This window comes from Formica exsecta, unplaced genomic scaffold (assembly GCF_003651465.1).
Source record: "Formica exsecta isolate Colony F162 unplaced genomic scaffold, ASM365146v1 scaffold247, whole genome shotgun sequence".
Taxonomy (NCBI): Eukaryota; Metazoa; Arthropoda; class Insecta; order Hymenoptera; family Formicidae; genus Formica; species Formica exsecta.
The window spans coordinates 1,628,954-1,647,148 of NW_021849743.1; the positions used below are offsets into that span (position 1 = coordinate 1,628,954).

General features: G+C 36.6%; 4 protein-coding genes and 1 long non-coding RNA gene across 8 annotated transcripts in view; 1 reads left to right on the forward strand and 4 right to left on the reverse strand.

Annotated features, from left to right (window-relative positions):
* Positions 1-3,284, reverse strand: part of LOC115236279 — a 14,727-nt gene extending 11,443 nt beyond the window's left edge. Inside the window, exon 1 of one of the 2 annotated variants that reach the window (XM_029808628.1) lies at positions 2,771-3,284. The gene's annotated coding sequence lies outside the window, so the exon portion shown is untranslated. Of the gene's footprint in view, positions 1-60; positions 690-2,770 lie in introns of those variants that run through there. The other variant, XM_029808631.1, reaches the window with a different exon arrangement.
* Positions 3,285-3,302: 18 nt separating this feature from the next.
* On the forward strand, positions 3,303-10,693 carry LOC115236291. The gene is made up of 2 exons (XR_003884160.1): positions 3,303-3,339; positions 9,060-10,693. It is a non-coding gene; the product is annotated as an uncharacterized LOC115236291 (long non-coding RNA).
* LOC115236284 (alpha-N-acetylgalactosaminidase) lies at positions 4,411-8,600 on the reverse strand. Of its 3 annotated transcripts, none has more exons than XM_029808635.1 (8): positions 8,408-8,600; positions 6,364-6,522; positions 6,092-6,266; positions 5,759-5,933; positions 5,576-5,670; positions 5,146-5,505; positions 4,797-4,961; positions 4,411-4,704 (listed from the first exon to the last, which is right to left on the reverse strand). In XM_029808635.1, the coding sequence occupies exons 2-8, from the start codon at positions 6,519-6,521 to the stop codon at positions 4,525-4,527; spliced, it is 1,308 nt and encodes a 435-aa protein (XP_029664495.1). In that variant the 5' UTR covers position 6,522; positions 8,408-8,600; the 3' UTR covers positions 4,411-4,524. The 3 variants fall into 3 exon arrangements, with proteins under 3 accessions (XP_029664495.1, XP_029664496.1, XP_029664497.1); XM_029808636.1 differs by having other exon boundaries at positions 6,364-6,543; XM_029808637.1 differs by lacking the exon at positions 8,408-8,600 and adding an exon at positions 7,622-7,637.
* Positions 10,694-11,260: 567 nt separating the features above from the next.
* On the reverse strand, positions 11,261-12,840 carry LOC115236287 (muscle-specific protein 20-like). Its single transcript, XM_029808640.1, has 4 exons — positions 12,726-12,840; positions 12,327-12,538; positions 12,138-12,258; positions 11,261-12,016 (listed from the first exon to the last, which is right to left on the reverse strand). Exons 1-4 carry the CDS (start codon positions 12,753-12,755, stop codon positions 11,825-11,827), a joined length of 555 nt encoding a protein of 184 aa, XP_029664500.1. The 5' UTR covers positions 12,756-12,840; the 3' UTR covers positions 11,261-11,824.
* A 1,177-nt stretch (positions 12,841-14,017) lies between these two features.
* LOC115236281 (autophagy-related protein 23-like) lies at positions 14,018-18,143 on the reverse strand. The gene is made up of 14 exons (XM_029808632.1): positions 17,849-18,143; positions 17,679-17,785; positions 17,429-17,595; positions 17,170-17,345; positions 17,034-17,088; positions 16,833-16,956; positions 16,611-16,738; positions 16,415-16,541; positions 16,158-16,300; positions 15,920-16,031; positions 15,555-15,857; positions 15,144-15,476; positions 14,919-15,017; positions 14,018-14,620 (listed from the first exon to the last, which is right to left on the reverse strand). Exons 1-14 carry the CDS (start codon positions 17,856-17,858, stop codon positions 14,534-14,536), a joined length of 1,971 nt encoding a protein of 656 aa, XP_029664492.1. The 5' UTR covers positions 17,859-18,143; the 3' UTR covers positions 14,018-14,533.
* Positions 18,144-18,195: the final 52 nt, after the last annotated feature.

The window sequence follows — 18,195 nt, forward strand, 5'->3', positions numbered from 1 at the left end:
CGCTCTTTGCCATGGAGAATACTTTAGCGGGAGCTCGAGAAACACACGAGAAGCTCTTACGAGTGTAATACGCGAATACGACGATCCCGAATACAAGCGTAATCCGCGGCGTGGCTACAAAGGAAGCACGAGAGTTCAAAAATCGCGACCGATCCTTTAAATAGATCCTTTGACGAGCGTCACCGAGCGGAAAATCCGCCTGGCGCGAAGGCTGTTCTCCACTCGCGCCACCGCCACCCTCGCATTGTGTGCCGCGGCGGACGCCACACGGAGGCAAGTGGACCGATTTCAAAGACTAGCGTACCCATCCCCGCGCCACCCTTTCTACAATCCTCCACCCTTTCCCCGCGTTCCTCGTAGTTCTTCGCCGCGTGCGCGCGAACGGACGAAAGGGCCGCGGGTACGTGCATGTAGGTATGCGTCGTCAGTATTCGCGGCCGATAGTGCCGATATGCGGCTGCGCGGTAAATTTATTCGATATTCCCCTTTTCGCGTTTATAACTGGGTTAGCCACTCTCTCGATGCACTAGTTTAACTAATTTTGAGGATGCCACCAGAGATGCCTCGTGCGCGACGGCTAATGTCAACCGTCGTCACTCAACGCGAACGAACGGACGGACGGATGGACGGATGGACGGACGGGCGGATACACGCCGACGTAATATTGACGCGCGCGCTATCGAGGGATGCGGCGATGCAGTGGTGATGCACGAGATGCAATTATTAAATTTCTAAGAATTTTAAGAAAGCTCTCTTCCTCTCAAAAAAAAAAAAAAAAAAAGGGGGGGGAGCAAAAGCGTGAATTTTGTAAGATCTTTGGAATATTTGGCTATTGAAATATCTCTCTCTTTTTTTAAATTTTCGGGTTTTAAAGAGACAAGATTTTTTGGAACGTTCAGCCTTAAAAACAACGTAGTGGAAATGTAATTTACACATCTATCGCATTTCGCTTTTCAATCAATTCAAACGACTGAATTATCGTCAGGCTATTATGCGCTTATGTCGGAAAGAATGAGACTCGTTCTACATGTTACTAATGACAACGATATATAAATAGAATGCGAAATGCATCCCACGCGAATGCTTACGTCACGAAACATCGTCCGTCTGTTCAAGGACTGAAAATAAGGATCGCCCTTCAACGTAGATTGTGGCGGCAAAAAAAAACTCCTATCTAACTAAATTTTCTATTATTTAAAAAAAAAAAAAAAAAAAAAAAAGAGAAAGAAGACACGTGTGATCGTTGTTGGCTTCTTTTAAATATACAAATTTTTCCGCCGCTCGCATTATATGCTCAATTAAAACCGCATAAGAGATTCGCGTACGATGAACACTCATTGTTCTTACGCGATACGAAACGGAGAACCACTGTATACTACGTAACGGGTGAGTTGTAAGTGTGGTGGTCTCGACAACGTGGGTGGTACGTAGAGCAACGGCAATGTGCCAACCGTGAGAGAGGCAGCCATGAATGAAAGTGCCGCGTATCGATTTATCTGCGCCGCCCTACATAGGAAATATGATAAATAGCGAGTGCGCTTATATCGATATATATATATATATGTAATATTATTGCGGTGACATTTTTTAATCATTCCGATCCGTATCTATCCATCTTTCTCCATCGTTTCAATTTTAATTAACCCCTGTGCGTTAATTATGCGAGCGAGGCAAAAGCGATCATTACCCTAACGTATCATCTCATACACGCGGATATGATAATATGACATTAAATCAGAGAATTATCTGAATAACAATATAATAGCTAGGAAGAGTAAAAAAGAGACTTTATGATTCGTAACATTAAGTAAATAGATAATAGAAGTAATTGTGAGAATCAGGCGGGGAAAAGAGGGGAAAGATTAAAAAAGAAAAAATAGATAAAGAAAAGCATGTGCGAATAAAATGACGAGTCGTATACGTATAACAATTATATAATGCATTCAAATATATTATATTCTAAGTTTCAAACGCAAACAATATATTTATCTAGCGCTTATTAAATCGATTAATTAAATCTGTAATTAGATAAATATTCCGTTCATCAATTTCTAAATCTGAAATTGTGATATTAAATAACTCAATGTGTGAAACGTGTATAGTAATCCGTGATTTTTTTCAAAGATTTGGACAAGATTTGTCAAGCTTCGAAACGGAAAATTTCAACGATCCAACATCGAAACTCGCGATTCGTATGTAATAAATAAAGGCACGAATAACCGTAGATTATCGACTCCCCGACTGTAAGACAGCCCTAAACGCGTCATCGTTCAAAACGATTCTCGATGTGGCGCCATTATTCATTCATGCGAGCTGCCTCTACATCAATGACTGAGAGTTCGCGTTATCACGCTCATCAACAATGCACGGACATCGAGGCTTCCAAAAGATTCAGACATGAAACTTGATCTAAACGACATTTGAATCACCGCGAATCGAAACGAACGTAACATCGGTTACGAGAGCGCGCGTTATCGATCGCGATGCTACTTTGCATCAATATCGATAACGCCCTATCACAATCGTATCGCGCAAAAACAAACCACTTTCCCTTTATCTCGGAACAAGCGTAATCGTCTAATTCCTTTTTCCGCGAGATCGCTTACGGAGGAGCCGCTCGGGGCCGGCGACGGCCGCCATATCGGCGCGAGTTTGTTATCTCGCGAGAGAAAACACACGGACGCGTAAACCGACCACGAGACCGACGTCGCGCGGTCCTCGACACGCTTTTACCGTGAAAAAAAAAAAAAAATCTCGCCCTCGGACTCACCTGGGTCATGAGAGAGGCGGAATCTTCATGCTCGCGGCCGTGGTGGTAAGAGGGTGCAGCAACGCGGTGGCAGCAACGGTAGCAACGGCGACAGCAGAAGCGGAGGCGGAGGCGACGACGGTGTCGACTGGTACTGATACTAGTGCTGGTGCTGGTGCTGGTGCTGCTCGCGCGGAATCAGCGTCGTGCGGATGTTTGCGTTTCATCGCGTCGACGAACAATTGTTCTCTCACATTTCGCGCTTTTCCCTTCTTTCTTCTCCTTCACCCCTCTGTCTGTCCGTCAGTCTATTCCGCTCTCGCTAAGTTACTCGCTTTTCGCTCAAGGTACTCGCGTGACGAAAGGGGTGTGTTACGCGCACAACGGAGACGCGTTTCACGAGGAATCGAGCTGACCGACCGACCTTCTGACAATGGCTGCGACTTCTCTGGGGGTTGAAGGGAGCACGCGCGAAACGACGCGAGGCGACGCGACGCGACGCGGGCGTCGCGGTGACGCATTACCAGCAGTGTACGGGGGAGGGCGGGAGGACAGAAAGAGAGAGAGAGAGAGAGAGAGAGAGAGAGAGAGTGGGTGTAGAGAGATATTTGTATACAGGATGTCCCATTTCAAATAATACACGCGAATATTTTCCAAGTTATATATTAGTAATAACGATAAAATACTCGAATAAAAATTGAATGATTTCGAGGACATAATCTGTCAAAATTTTTTTTTAAGGACAAAAATCATATCTTGCTTTATGGTTTTCATATATATATATGGAACTGTATATTTTTGAATAAAATGATAAAAATTTGAATTAATTGAATGCACGTGTAGTATTAATAATATAAGTAATTTTTAAAGTTGATATTCAAAAGAAGGTCCTTCAACCGGGATACAAAAAGAATTATTGAATTATGTCCCCTTTCAGAACCAAAATCAATTTTTGTCTGAAATATTTTTCGATATTATCAATCGTTTCGAAGATATTCACATGCATTTAAAATGGAACACCCTGTACATGTTTCTCGTGTCAATTGCGGGTAGATAAGCGGGTATAGGTAGAAAGGTATATATAGATGTATGAGAAATGTGTGCTTTGACATCTATAGTGAATTTATAATAGCCTCCGTAGAATGCCTCCGCGCGGCGGTAATATATACGTTTGTGATATCCCTTTGCGTCCTCGTGACGCGTTACGAACGTCAGAGAAAAGATTGGAAACAGCGAATGTAAAGAGATAGGTTTCGCGCTGGTACACGTGGCGGTTTATACAAGATACTTGTTCCAATATTTCTTGTAAAAAACTGATCTCGTCTACAAAAGTACAATAGTATCAACGGCATTAAAATCAATTATAAAGAGGATTTAAACGAATTAAACTTTATGATAGAAAATATTGTTTTGATCAGAAAAACATCTGTTTGCAAGCATTCTATATGCACAGAAAATATGTGTATGTATTTCTATGTGGATTGAGATACCATGTAATATTCTTATGCATTATGTTAAAAATAAAATGTTTGAAAGAATGAATATAAAGCAGATACAAAATAATTTTACGTTTTAATAATTTTATATTTACATTTTGCATCTACTATGCAAAGTAAATATAAAACGTAAAACGTCATTTTTTAAATGTATAAATGGTTGAATAAAGTTTATAAAATTCTTTATTTCTCCTAGCCTTTCTTATAATACGTTAATATAGAGAACGTAGAACTTATATAAAAACGTCAATAAAAATTCGATATTTTAGACGCGTACGGTCATTTAAACGAATTTTGTCTAACTTTAAAGATCTGATTTAAAGGTGTGTACGGCGAGTAGCGAAACGAATCGTCTATATTCAAATTACATCGCAATATTACTACGCCCGATGGATTCACTTTAACTTTGATCTTGGTCTGCGGTGTTAGTATGCCGTAATCTACATCTTCGTACAAATCCTGAAAGATACAACGAATGATAAACCGAATTCTTTTCGTCAATTTTTGTATCCGAAGATACTTTTTCCGATTAAAATATTTATGCTACGAACCTCCACTCGGTATCCTCCAGGATACTGCAGACCCAGCTCTTTCAATGTGACTGACACATCCGATGGCGTACCGTCTGTTCGCCTATTGATGAACGCGATCGCGTACGAGTAGTAGTTTTGGTAAACTGGAGTGATGGGCCTTGCCCAAATTTCAATGCCCTTATGCTGCAATGAATTATATTGCATAAGATATATTCTGCTGCGATTTTATCCAAATAATTAATGCCACACTAATACATATCAGATGTCACTGAACTGAATCTCACATTTCAATTGATTTACGAAATTGATGACTATCACACTTCTATATATTTAAAACACTGATACATTAAATTTTTATATCACTCACTTTGTATATCCGTCGACCTTGAATACCCAACTGGTCTTGATCCACGGCAATAATTTTCTTATTCTGCAGAATGGCTTTATACTCTGGCCTGATCGTCCTGAGATCAACAGACATAAGCAACGGCGCTGCTAGTATAGCCCAGATCGCCATTTGCGTCTTGCTCTGTTCATAGCTTAGTCCAAAGTTACCGATAATTAACATATCCGGGTCGTTCCAATGTCCGGGACCGGCAATAGGCACGATTACGTCTTGATTGTTACCATAGTAATCAATGATACTCTCCACACTGGCCCACGAATCCTGAATGTCATCAAAATTGCGCCAGAGATTACAGCTCTGCGCAATCGCGGTATAATTCGGCTGAAAATAAAATAAATATGAAAAATAGAGTCTGAAAGAAATAAGTTGAACATAATATATCGCTACTTACCTGCATACCAGCATAGATTTGGTAGACAGGCCAGGAGCAGGAATATATCATTTGTTTTCCAGTTTGATTTAAATGATATCCAAACTCGGGATAGCCTTTGATAAATGTCATATAATTTTATTATTGATTTATTCCATTAAGAAAATAGAAAACTCATTGACTATTTATAAGATATGACTATACCTCTGTCCATATCACTGGGATGCGCATAGCATCCATCTAATTTCACATAATCTACGTCCCAGGATCCAAATGTAGCGGCATCTAATTCCAAATAGCCCAATATACCTGGGTAACCGGCACAAGTGTAATTACCATAGTCTTCATAGATACCAAACTTGAGGCCCTTTGAATGCACCTAACAAACAAAACAATATTTTTCATAAAGCACTTTAAGGTACAAAACTATTTTGGAAAAGAAACTAATTATGTAACAATAAGTTCATGCAATTGACAAAACTTAAAATAGATATTTGATGAAATTAAGCGTTATTAGAACAATTAACATCAAATTACATAATCTGACAGACTCTTCATGCCATATGGGAACCGTTCTCTGTCTGGTACAAGCTGTCCATTTACGTCTCTTTCTTTCTCCAACCAACAGTCATCCACATTAATATACTCGTAGCCCACTGCGGCGTATCCTTCAGCCACCACTATATCTGTCATTGTTCGGAAGAGACGATCACTGCAAAGCAGAATAGAACCAATTGCTATAATTCCCTCTACACTTACACCAAGTATTCCATTCGTACAATGTATCCAGACTACTGACTGCTGCTCACCTTATGCAGTTGTCAGGATCATTCTTGCAGTCAGTGTTACACCTGAATCTTTCCCAAGCTAACCATCCCATCGGTGGTGTCCTACCCAAGCCATTCTCCAGCGCTGAGACCAGGATGACCGGTGACAGGACACAAAAGGTCCACAGGTTGCGCAGCATTCTGCAGAAAGGGAATAAAACGCTGCTCTCTCAAGTCAGTAGAGTAGAATGTGGCGAGGCTACCAAATCGGCAGCATAGTCCAGAGATGCGAGGCAAAGGATTTCCGCGACAGAATGTGCAACGGAGAGGTCATCAGGAGGAGAGCCGCCGTGCCAGGAGGAATGACGCGTAGCGAACGCGCGGTAGTGACGAGGCGCGCCTACCGTACTGATCTGATATAAGAGGCAGGCTGGCAAGGCTCGCTCGCTCGCTCGCTGCCGCGAGTACTTTCACCCAATGCCCCATTTCATTTTTACGCGCGATCACCGCGTCGCTGACTCGCGTCGTGCCGCGCCTGTCTCCGCCGATGGACGTAGTCCTTCCAGTCCTCGTTACGTTACGAGAGCAGAGAATTGCTACGAGTTTTCCTATCCTATGCGCGAGTAAATGCGACGCTACATAGCCCAACGAAGAGGTTAGGGTAGGGAATGCATGCGAGACGAATCGGATATAGGGTTAGATAACTTTTTTTTTTTTTTTTGTTCGGTCTCTCGTGATACTTTTGGGTTTTTTAGATCTTCTTCAGATCGTGTATTTTCCTCGAAATCGAGCGCAATTTTTATTATTCTTCTTTCGTACGTTATAATTAAAATAATCTTTTTTTTTTTTTCACAGTCAGATGATCTTTGTTGATCTTGGTTGCGAAAGTGAAAACTGTCAAAGGACTCGAGATTCGAGATTGGATTTTGGATCTTATTGTTAATCAATGTATATTATCATATCTCTTTCATAATATTTTTATCAGAGTTTTAGATAACAGCTTATGTTTTTAAATTGTTTATCTATTCGTTCTCGAAATTTAATCTAAATCTCGTTTTGCGAATTTTTTTTTCATAAATTATTATAACCTGTAAATATATATATATATTTATACGTTTACGAAATAAAATTTAAATATTACTATTATAATATTATTTAAATATTATTTTGATTGCAAAATAAAAATTGTAAAATATTTAGTTATTTAAAACGCGTGTTTAAATAATATATTTAGACTGAAACAAGATTTTTTAAAAACCGTCGCGAAAAAAAATTTATCTTACGAAAACGTAGGATTAACCTTGTTCTTTATGTCGACCTTGTTAATGTTTTGATTTATAGTACAGGGTTTAGTTGACGCTAGATCGTTACTAATAAAAATGAAAGCATCAAACAGCTGTGTGGAAGGGCGTAGATGTGGCGGCGCGTTAAGAAAGCGAGAGCGAGAGGGGACGAGTGAGAGAGACAAACGGCGAGATCAACCGAATGATACAGCTGTGATGCTGTGAGGACGAAGAGAGAAAGACGACGACAGGCAATAATATTGTGAATAGTAGACACCGACGTCACAAACTCACAATCGTGTCGACATATAGAAGATGTTTGAAAAGTCGCCGATCTTTTTTCTCGGTGCCTGTACTTTAATTATAATTATATAATTATTATTATAATGATTATATTATTGCTATATACATTCTCTCTCTCTCTCTCTCTCTCTCTCTCGCTCCCTCTCTCTCTCTCTCTCTTCCCCTTTCTTTTTTTTCTATTTCTCTTTCTCTCTTTCTCAACACGTAATATTATTATATTATTATTATTATTACTACAATTGTGTTACTGCGGAAACTAATTTGTCTTTATCTCACTGCTCATCCATTTGAACCAACATTTAATGAAATTATTTCCGCATAATGCGAGAGGTATGCTATACGACGCGAGTCGAGAAAGTAGTAAAATATAAATGCGAACCGGTTTTTGCAATCTTTTTTTACTCGTCACTCTACGCTGCAAGAAAAAAAAAAGGAAGAGAGAAAAGAAAGAACGAAATAAAGAAAAAAAGGAGTGAATGCGTGCATACCGGGATACATACCTCGCTGAAGAAGACGGACAAGAGCGATACGTTGGCGACGTTTACATTAACATAGTAAAAAAAATCACCGTGACACTCTTTTATTTATACATCTATCGCGGAAGAGATCTTACCGGACAGATCGATCGATCTGTATTTGATGCGCGTATCTTGATCGTTGAATGTCGAGTGTGTGATCACGAGAATCATTTGTTACGATAAATTGAAAATCTAACTCGGAGAATTAATGTTGATTGCATGTTATAGTTTGAAAATTTTCTATATTGAAAACTGTTGTGTATATATACGCGTTAGACTACAATATTGCTAGCGAAAGGATGTTAAAGATAATTATGCATTAATGATTAATTAATCTCATTTACGTTCTTTGATTTTCTAGGACGCTATAAGAAATTAGCATGGATCCTTTATCAGAAAAGTCAGAAAAAAACAATAAACCTCGCATAATATTTTGATACAATAAATATTTTCTCTTTAGATTTTTAGACTTGTACAGATTACATATCTAATGAAAGAATCTTACAAACTTAATGGTATCAATATTTATATCTACTTGCTTTTGACAGTATTGATACCGATATTGTGTTTTGATGTATATTTTTATTTTGATAATAATAAGATATAATAATATATATGTAGAAAAGAGAGAGAGTATGTATGTGTTTGTGTTTGTATCTATCCGTTTGTTTTTTTCCTCATAGCTGGAATGATCATAATCGAAAGAAATTTCTTTCTTATGTCATAAACACAATTGTGATATAAGAAATAATAAATTGAGATTTTACGTCTTGTCGATCTTATCAATTTCACGTAGTATGAGAAATTGAATATATATATTTTTTTAATATATAAACAGTCGCAATGTAAAACTAATAGTCTTTTTTCTAAAAATATGCGTTACACTTGTCTCCTTCTCTTGCATCTCTTTACGAAGAAAGACATAAAGACACGCACAGCTTCTTTCTCTCTTCCTCTCTCTCTCTTTCGTCTTCTAATCTCCCCCTTCCCTCCAACTTACAATTAGAATGCAGAGTTCGATTTCTTGAAACGCCCGCATTTCTCCGCTACTCTACTCTCTCTATCTTACAGAAGAAAGAAAAATGAAACCAACAAAGATGATCGACTGTAATGATACCGAAATAGCTGTCCTAATCTCCATGAGAATCGTATTATAATAGAACTAGATATTAGAAAGAGTGCGCGGTTATATAAAATCGCGCTGGGTCGAGGTCGATGAAATAATTCCCATCGGCTTGCATTCCAAAGTATCGTAACCCTGGCATGATCTACATCCGCGCTCCATTCGTCTCGGCGAATTAGCGACTTGAGATACGCGTATGCAATTTGCATCACCGATATCATTTATATATGTATACCGTCTTTCTCGAAAAAGAAATCGGACGGCGCGAGATTTAGATAGCGGCAAATTGGTACGAGAGATATCTGAGATTTCCTCGAGGATATATTTTAGCCTCCTTAAGAGAATTTCTTAAATCTTCTTAAAAATGTGATAATATATTGGGTATCTTTTTTAGAAACTTTGCACTCGCGAAACTGTTAATCGCAGACAATAGAAATCGTATCTATGGTGAGAATTAAACGGCGCACGCAAGCGTGCGTATAATTTTACTTCTCGCAACTCGAATCAAAGGATTACTTTTATATACGCAATCGATCTTCTTACGTAGTATACGAGAAAATGACATACCTTTTTTCGCCACGCGTTGCGCGAGAATGTTATTTTATTGTAGCGTCCTGTAATATATATGCCTTATATAGAGATAGGAATTGTAAATGTATCTTATTCTATAAACACACGCAAACATTCATATACTTTCGAAAGTTTCATTTGTACATAACAATCATGTTTTTCTTCTTTTGTTATCGTGCACTGTCTATTCGATAGCCTGTATCTCTATCTCAATGAAGTTTACGTTGGATTACGATATGTTTTTCTCTAATAACTTGAGTAGTATAAATAAGTTACAATAAACAGGAAATTATCAGACATCGAGCTCTTTTGATTCAAAAGATATATGCCAATGAGAATGTTGCAAAATACGTTTCGTGAATGTTTTGGATAAGCAACATTAAAATACATTTTTCGGATATCTATAGAACAAATCCCACGCTTATTCCCACACGAGCTTAACTTGGCACAGCTTCAACGCGTTGCACGCAATTTGCATTGCGTCGTGCTTTATTTTTGACGTTTCCAGCGCGGAGCACGATATCGCCTTCGTATCCTTAAATGGCGATTGTTGAAAAATGAAAAAAAAAAAAACATTGAATTTTCTATAAGAAAATGAATTCAATTAAAACTTAATTAACTTAATTAAAATTCTGGACAAAAGAAAGAAATCTCGATTTATTTCGGATGGATAGAACTAATTTTATTTGGAATCCTTTAGATAACAATCAATTTATCGTTTCGAAACGCGCATCTGTCATTACTCAATTAAATAACAGTTTGATTGCTTTGAAACGCATATCTGTCATCGACATTGTACATTTTTCGAGACTAAAATCTCGAGACACAAAGAGATAAGAGATTTGATTTAATAACGATAGTGTATCTCGTTTAATTATAAAAATTATTTTATCATTGTGTGAATATTATCGCTGACTCTCTATTAAAAAACGTACATACACACTCTCTATCTTTTTCTCTCTTTCTCCCTCTATCTCTTTTGATTAAAAAAATTACAACTTATTACGAGATGACACAATTGCTATCTTGACGATTGTTGAAAAATGAAAAAAAAAAAACATTGAATTTTCTATAAGAAAATGAATTCAATTAAAACTTAATTAACTTAATTAAAATTCTGGACAAAAGAAAGAAATCTCGATTTATTTCGGATGGATAGAACTAATTTTATTTGGAATCCTTTAGATAACAATCAATTTATCGTTTCGAAACGCGCATCTGTCATTACTCAATTAAATAACAGTTTGATTGCTTTGAAACGCATATCTGTCATCGACATTGTACATTTTTCGAGACTAAAATCTCGAGACACAAAGAGATAAGAGATTTGATTTAATAACGATAGTGTATCTCGTTTAATTATAAAAATTATTTTATCATTGTGTGAATATTATCGCTGACTCTCTATTAAAAAACGTACATACACACTCTCTATCTTTTTCTCTCTTTCTCCCTCTATCTCTTTTGATTAAAAAAATTACAACTTATTACGAGATGACACAATTGCTATCTTGATGATACAGTGGCTATCTTTAAGAAGTAAAATGAAAAGACTGATCAATAAATGACAGCTATTTATCATTTATATATAATTACAAAAGTAAAATAAAATATATATATACGCATTTATGTACATAGAAAAATACGCAATTTTTTTAGCTCTAAAGAGTGGAAGAGAGTAAGCAGCTGCGCTGAGATTTTTTAATTTACTTTCCCAGGAGAATTTTACGAGTGGCACCGATGCTCTGGCCGGCCTGAGTTGCACCCTTGTTGGAACCCGCTTGAAGACCGATCACCGCCTCGCCAGCCCGCAATTGTTCTTCTGTAAATTCACGTTTACACTCTTCTGATGGTTTAGGTCCTAGGTAAGGTCCTTTCCATTCGGGATGCTTGTACGTCTAAAGAGAACGGAAATAATAATATATATAGTGGGCACAGGATCATTGAGGATTAAAATCATTTACTATACAAAATACAAGTAATCGCATCATTATTATAAAAATTAATAATAAAACCTACCGTTCGGCCAAGAGCGAACAACGTCGTTACTACTTGGGCGATATCTTTCTTCTCCCACAAGTCCACTGTCTGGAAAACGTCGACGTCGTCCACCCCATAATCCTTTAGAGCCTTTTGAAACCTGTAGCAACGATGTATAGTTACCGTATAATTTACATTCGTTACAAATAATTGTCAACTATTACTCACAAATTAATATTTTCCATCATCTTGAACTGTCCGCCGGAGCTATTGATCTTCGGTACCGATCCAGGAGAGATCTTATTCATGAGATGGCAAAGGACCTGACCGTCCTTCAGCACATCTTCGAAAGTCTCACCGGGGGGAAACTTTTTGCCAAGGATCGATTCGATCCATTCCTGCGCTTCCTTCTCTTGTTCGGGATTGCGTTTCGACGCAATCTATGTGCAAAGAGATGTGTCATTTTTTTTTTAAATCATAAAATTATAACAATTAAATTTATGATATTTATCAAAAAAGTTCTTTTTGGTCGAAAGAAAACGCGGAAAACTCTGAATCACTGTGACAAGCGTGAACGGATCGGAAAATATTTTACACCACACGATCGAAATATGTATATGTGTATACCTTAGCGCGCACTTGACGTTCTAGAGCCATCCTTACGATATTTTTGAAAAGACTGAAGTGCCGGGGCCCTCTTCGTCGCGAGCTTTTTATACATTCGTGTGAACCACGCAACCACGTGGCTAAGTCGGGGGAGAAATCCGTCCAACAACGTAAGAGGGTTGTATACAGGGTGTCCTAAGATATATTCCATGAAAAGGAAATCTTTCTCTAGACGTAAATGAAGGATATATCTCATGTTATTTCTTGGATTTCGATATATTTTCGAAGCTTCTCTTATCCTCTTCTTCGCTCGCTCATTTATCAATAAATGAGACATCTGACATATTTTCTTTTGTTATACGTGACTGTCGAGACACCCTATATCAACGACACAAGCGTTATACGTGATTCCACACGTTTCGAGATTCTAATATTAGCGGCTTATTCAGATAAACGAGAAATAGGATTTCCGAAATCGCAGAGAGATGCAGCTGCTGTGAAAATTGGACAGCTTAGTAATGATTATAGCATTTCTAGTAAATAAGCCGAAACAAAATTTGAGTGAGTGTTCTCACTGTCACGAATTGCTCGCCATCTCTTATTATAGCGAGCCAATGTGAAAAAACAATAATTAAGAACATATACTGACTGCGTATTATTAATATCCATTTAAAATATACATATACAATAGAATACAAAAATTTGATTTTTTTATTAATAAGAAAATAGATTTTTTTTTATTATATATGTCACCATGTAAAACTGATCTTGAGTGATTTAAATGAATCCTTCATAGGAGGCAAACATGTCGGATCAAGGCTCGTCTGATTTCTTCAAACAAAACGGCTCGTGCTATTGTCAATCTGTTGATTACAATAGGTATACACATAACGTATCGGTGTAGAGAGTAGGCAATGTGTCGAGGTCCTGACTCAGAAAGAAAAAATACGGCTGCCCTCATGGAAAGTGGGACGTGCTACTTTTAAATAGTCCTCTGCCATACGGCTCGGGTTATTATTGCGCGATCCAAATTTGCGGCAGATGCCTCGTGCGAGATGAAGCAGAAGAGCGAGAAAATTGTAGACATACTCTGAATACAAAAAGATCTAAAAGCCTAATCACTGTATACTAATTTAGACAAGACACTAAAGATTCGTGGAATAGAATTTTAGTTGAGTTAGAATAAAGGAAGTGAGACATTTGTTAAGATAATTTTATTATAAATCAATTAAAAATGAAAATAGAAACTGTTGTACACGATACACAAAAATTATACATTTTCACAAATTAAATAGCGGACTTGCGCTCCAGCATATCTATAACAAAAAGAAAATGACAAAATCTTTCACCGGCGATGACGAGATACGCGTAATTTTATTACGTTGCGTAATTTGAGTCGATTCATAGAGGATCATTTATTGGCTGGATGGCGGTCCAATGAGTCATGTTTAAAATTAAATTCTGTGCGCTTCCAACCATGGCTACAATCTCGTCTCCCTTGTGTCGAAGATACGTGGGCGTTTTTTCGAGAGCACGATGATGATTTCCCCTCCATATCGATGTTACCCCAAATGTGGCTACTTACTCATCCAATATCAATTTTACACCGAATTTCAGTCTATATTAATCTCTAACTCAACTTGCCGATGAATTATACATATATATTTTTATATATGTATTTCATTATTCTCACAATTAACTTTAAACAAAAACGAGAATAAATAACACTACATAATAAATAATAAATGAAAAAGAATCTGGTGTTCATCCAGATGTGTTCCACGTTCGAATAAATGGTTCGAATTAAATTGATTTCTTTGTAAATCTTATTAATATCGTCGTTTGGTATAAGTACGCGGTTGACCGGTACGCGATTTGAAGAACTTCCTTCCAGCTGACATAACTTTTGCTTCTTGCTGTGTACAGGAGAAAACATAAAAAAAGTCGATGAAAAATGTTTCTACGTTATAATTCGTAAAATGTTTCTCCGTCATCTTATTTCAATATCTCGAGTAACAACAAGCGAATGGGAGGATGAATAAGATTATATATTAAAAACTCGCTCATTCGCGCTCTCACTTTCACTTATTTCAATGGTCTGCTCTAGCTCTCCCATGCAAAAGATCTCATTATCATCGTTTATTTTTGTTTTACTTTTACTATACATTTTTCCTTCATTAATTTTTTATATCGTATTTATTTTTAATACTTTACCTCCTTTACCTCCTTCCGCTTTTCCCTTGAACTCATTGAATATGTATGGATTGGTGGTTCATCTTTCTCATCGTCGCTGTTATCCGCAAATGTGAAAATCTTAAACACGATTCGAAGAATCGGGATAATTTGTAAGAGCGGCATAAGATCCTGTATCATAATTTCATATTCCGCGAAACGGCGGATAATCGATAACAATTAGCATAATCGCTAACATTCACTTACGTTAGGCTGAGACTTGCTAAATTCATTGTTAAATCTTCGATCCTCGATCGAATCTGGCGATTTCATCTGTAATGCTTCCGTGGCTTCTTTTAACTTCTCCTGAAAATCCTCATTACGCTTCGTAGTCAATTTATAATCGTATTTCAAGTTGCTTATTTTTATGGAGGATTTGTTCACCGCGGTATTCTCTTTTCTTTTGACGTTATTAATCATATCGCTCAAGGAATCTGTAGTTTTTTTCAACTCCAATAATTGTGTTTCGTAATCGCTCTTCAAGGCCGACATTTCTTCGGCATGCATGGCTCTTGTGTTTTCGTATAAAACCTCCGTGTTCTGGAAGTATTTAAGAAGCTATTAAGCAGATTTGAGCGGATTTGATTTTTATATTAATGCAATTTGTTTGCGTTTTACCTTAATCTTCGTATTATCTCGCTTTATAATATCTTCCTTCTCCCTTTGAAGAACCTTCAGTTCTCGCTGAAGTTTGATGTTGGTAAGTTCGCTATTGCTCTTAGTCATTTCTAAAGTTTTTTGCATCTCATTATTTTTCTCCTGTTCAAACTGCAAATTTTTTTGCGCTTTCGAAAGTTTATTTTCGAGATCCTTGGAATAATTCACTTCATTAGTTAATTTCTTCTCCATTCTATTTACATCATTAATGAGTTTGCTCTCTCTTTGTTTTATTGCGTTCACTGTTGCCTCTAAATTCTGAATCTAGAAAATATAATATTCTATCGTTAAGAATGTCAGAATTAATGGCTCCATACATTATTTACCCTTTCTGTTTTCGTACGCGATTCCTTGTCCCACATATTTTGCTTCTCTGTTAATGTTTCATATTTAGTATTTGCCTCGTTATTATTCGTCCACATCACTTCTATTTCATTTCTATTATGATAAAGATAATTTGAAGCTTTAGGTAGAGTCAAAAAATATAACAATATTACATGATAATCTAATGTAAAAGATGTTTTCAAAATATGTGAAATAAATTTTATTAATTTAAATACTTACTTATAAGTAAGAATTTCATTCTGTAGTTTTGAGAGAAGTGCATCTTTTTGTGCGACCATTTTTATAATATTACTCTTGTCTTGCTCAAGCATGTTCATTTGGGATTGTAAATTTTCAAATTCCGATAGCAATCGCTGTTGCTCCTGAAATAAATATTTAATCAGAATTATGTCTATATGGATTAATTAAAAAAAAAAAAACGAAAGAAAATATAAATAAGCAAAGGAAAAGGAAAAAAAGGAAAAATTCGATTGCACTTCAACAAGTATTTTCTTTTCTTCAGCATTTGCGCTTGCCAAGTTACTTTTCTGCAAATGGAATTCACTCTCGGTTTTTTCTACTTGTTTTTGCAATTTATTTTGCTCTGTCAGTACATCTTGCATCCTAAAAAAATTATTTAATTGTTATATCACCGTTCATGTGATTTATCATGTTCGACTCGATATAATTTACTTTTCTTCTTGAAGTAGCAATTTATTTTCCAGATGTGCAGCTGATTTCGCGATGTCACATTTTTCTTTCTCAATCGTTTGTAATCGCGATTTTAAATTTTCATTTTCTAACATCAAGCGTTGTTGTTCCTGTAGAAGAAGAATATATAGTCAAAATCCTCAATAAAAATTTACAACAGGAGAAAACCACGAGATTTCTTTGAAAAAATGTGAGACGATATACTTTGACGAGTATCAGCTTTTCCTTTGCGTATGTATTCAATTCGTTCTTCTGCAACTGTAGTTCATACTCGGAACTCTCCAGTTGTTTGCACAATTTATTCTGCTCCATCATCGCCTCTTGTAGTCTGACACGAAAAATCATATAATAATAATATAATCTGTTCGTTTATTTATGCGATAAATTATTGATAGCGTAAATTACCTTCCTTCCCGCAACAATAATGTATTTTTTAATTGCGTAACATGATCCTCCATATCTGCAATTACAAGATTAATCGTTGTAGTAACAAAAATTTTCGCGATTAAGATTTAAACAATTTCAAACTATAAGAGCGCGCCTTTTGATTTTATGTTGCTCAATTGCAATTTCTGAATAGTTTCTTGCTGCTTCAGAATTATGTTGTCGAATAAAGCGGATAAATTAACGCGGTGCTGTTGAAAGCTGGTGAGGCTCTCACTGATGTAGTTGAAATATTCCGTGATAGTCTCGATGGATTCCCAAGTGGCGTTTAGTCTGTCATATCGAGAGAAAAATCAAGTCTCAGGATATACACAAGAGATATGCGAGCATGACAAAAACAAACTGGAAGATTTTACTTCATCCGAATCTCCTCCTTGTTGCGCGTTTCCGTTTCCAAGGAGGTGGACAAAAAAGCTGCCGCTTCCTGGCTTTCTTTCAGTCTTCGCTTTAGATCTTGAATAATGCGTTCCCGTTTCTGCAGAGCATGTTGCGTGTTTCCCTGCGCGCTTAAACTTTCGGTCGCCTGCAATTTTTTTTTTTTTTTGCTATTTATAAAAAGTCTTCATTTTCAAAAATTGAATTAATAAAAGAGGAAATGAAGCAAACCTCTTCCGTCTGATGCGGAATATCGTTTCCCGTTCGTTTCATCCATTGTCCGATCAACATATCGATGAACTTGACATTCTGCGTATTTGTGCGAGCATTTTCGGAAGCTGTAAATATTGCACGTGAATACTATAATACAATTGTGTGGAAATCCAAGATAATATATTTACCTTCTTGCATCTTTTTAATGTTCTTTTAATATCGAAATTATACGATCGCCTTCTATTTCGTTCCACTTAAAAATAGATATTGTTGCAAAAATTGATTATTTATTGACTGTGAATCAACTTCAAGTCGATCTCTTTGCTACGCATCAGTAGTTTTTTTATTATTTTAAAAACAGCGCGCACAAATTATTATAATTATAGTATCACTGTATACATATATATAAATCAACAAACAATATCACGTAAAACATATAATGTAATATAATATAATTATATTATTCTTGGAAAAAGAAAATAAAAATGTTAATGCTATATAATGTTTAGTGATATTTAGTGACATTTTATATTAT

Coding starts and splice junctions, on each gene's coding strand:
- LOC115236287 (XM_029808640.1), bottom strand. CDS start 12,755: ATGGCTCTAGAACGTCAAGTGCGCGCTAAG. Junction 12,259..12,326: donor ATGATGGAAAATATTAATTT/GTGAGTAATAGT, acceptor TCGTTGCTACAG/GTTTCAAAAGGCTCTAAAGG. Junction 12,017..12,137: donor TGTTCGCTCTTGGCCGAACG/GTAGGTTTTATT, acceptor CGTTCTCTTTAG/ACGTACAAGCATCCCGAATG.
- LOC115236284 (XM_029808635.1), bottom strand. CDS start 6,521: ATGCTGCGCAACCTGTGGACCTTTTGTGTCCTGTCACCGGTCATCCTG. Junction 6,267..6,363: donor GATCCTGACAACTGCATAAG/GTGAGCAGCAGT, acceptor TCTGCTTTGCAG/TGATCGTCTCTTCCGAACAA. Junction 5,934..6,091: donor TGAAGAGTCTGTCAGATTAT/GTAATTTGATGT, acceptor TTTGTTTGTTAG/GTGCATTCAAAGGGCCTCAA.
- LOC115236281 (XM_029808632.1), bottom strand. Junction 15,858..15,919: donor CGCGTACGAAAACAGAAAGG/GTAAATAATGTA, acceptor TATATTTTCTAG/ATTCAGAATTTAGAGGCAAC. Junction 15,018..15,143: donor TTAGCAAGTCTCAGCCTAAC/GTAAGTGAATGT, acceptor ATCGTGTTTAAG/ATTTTCACATTTGCGGATAA.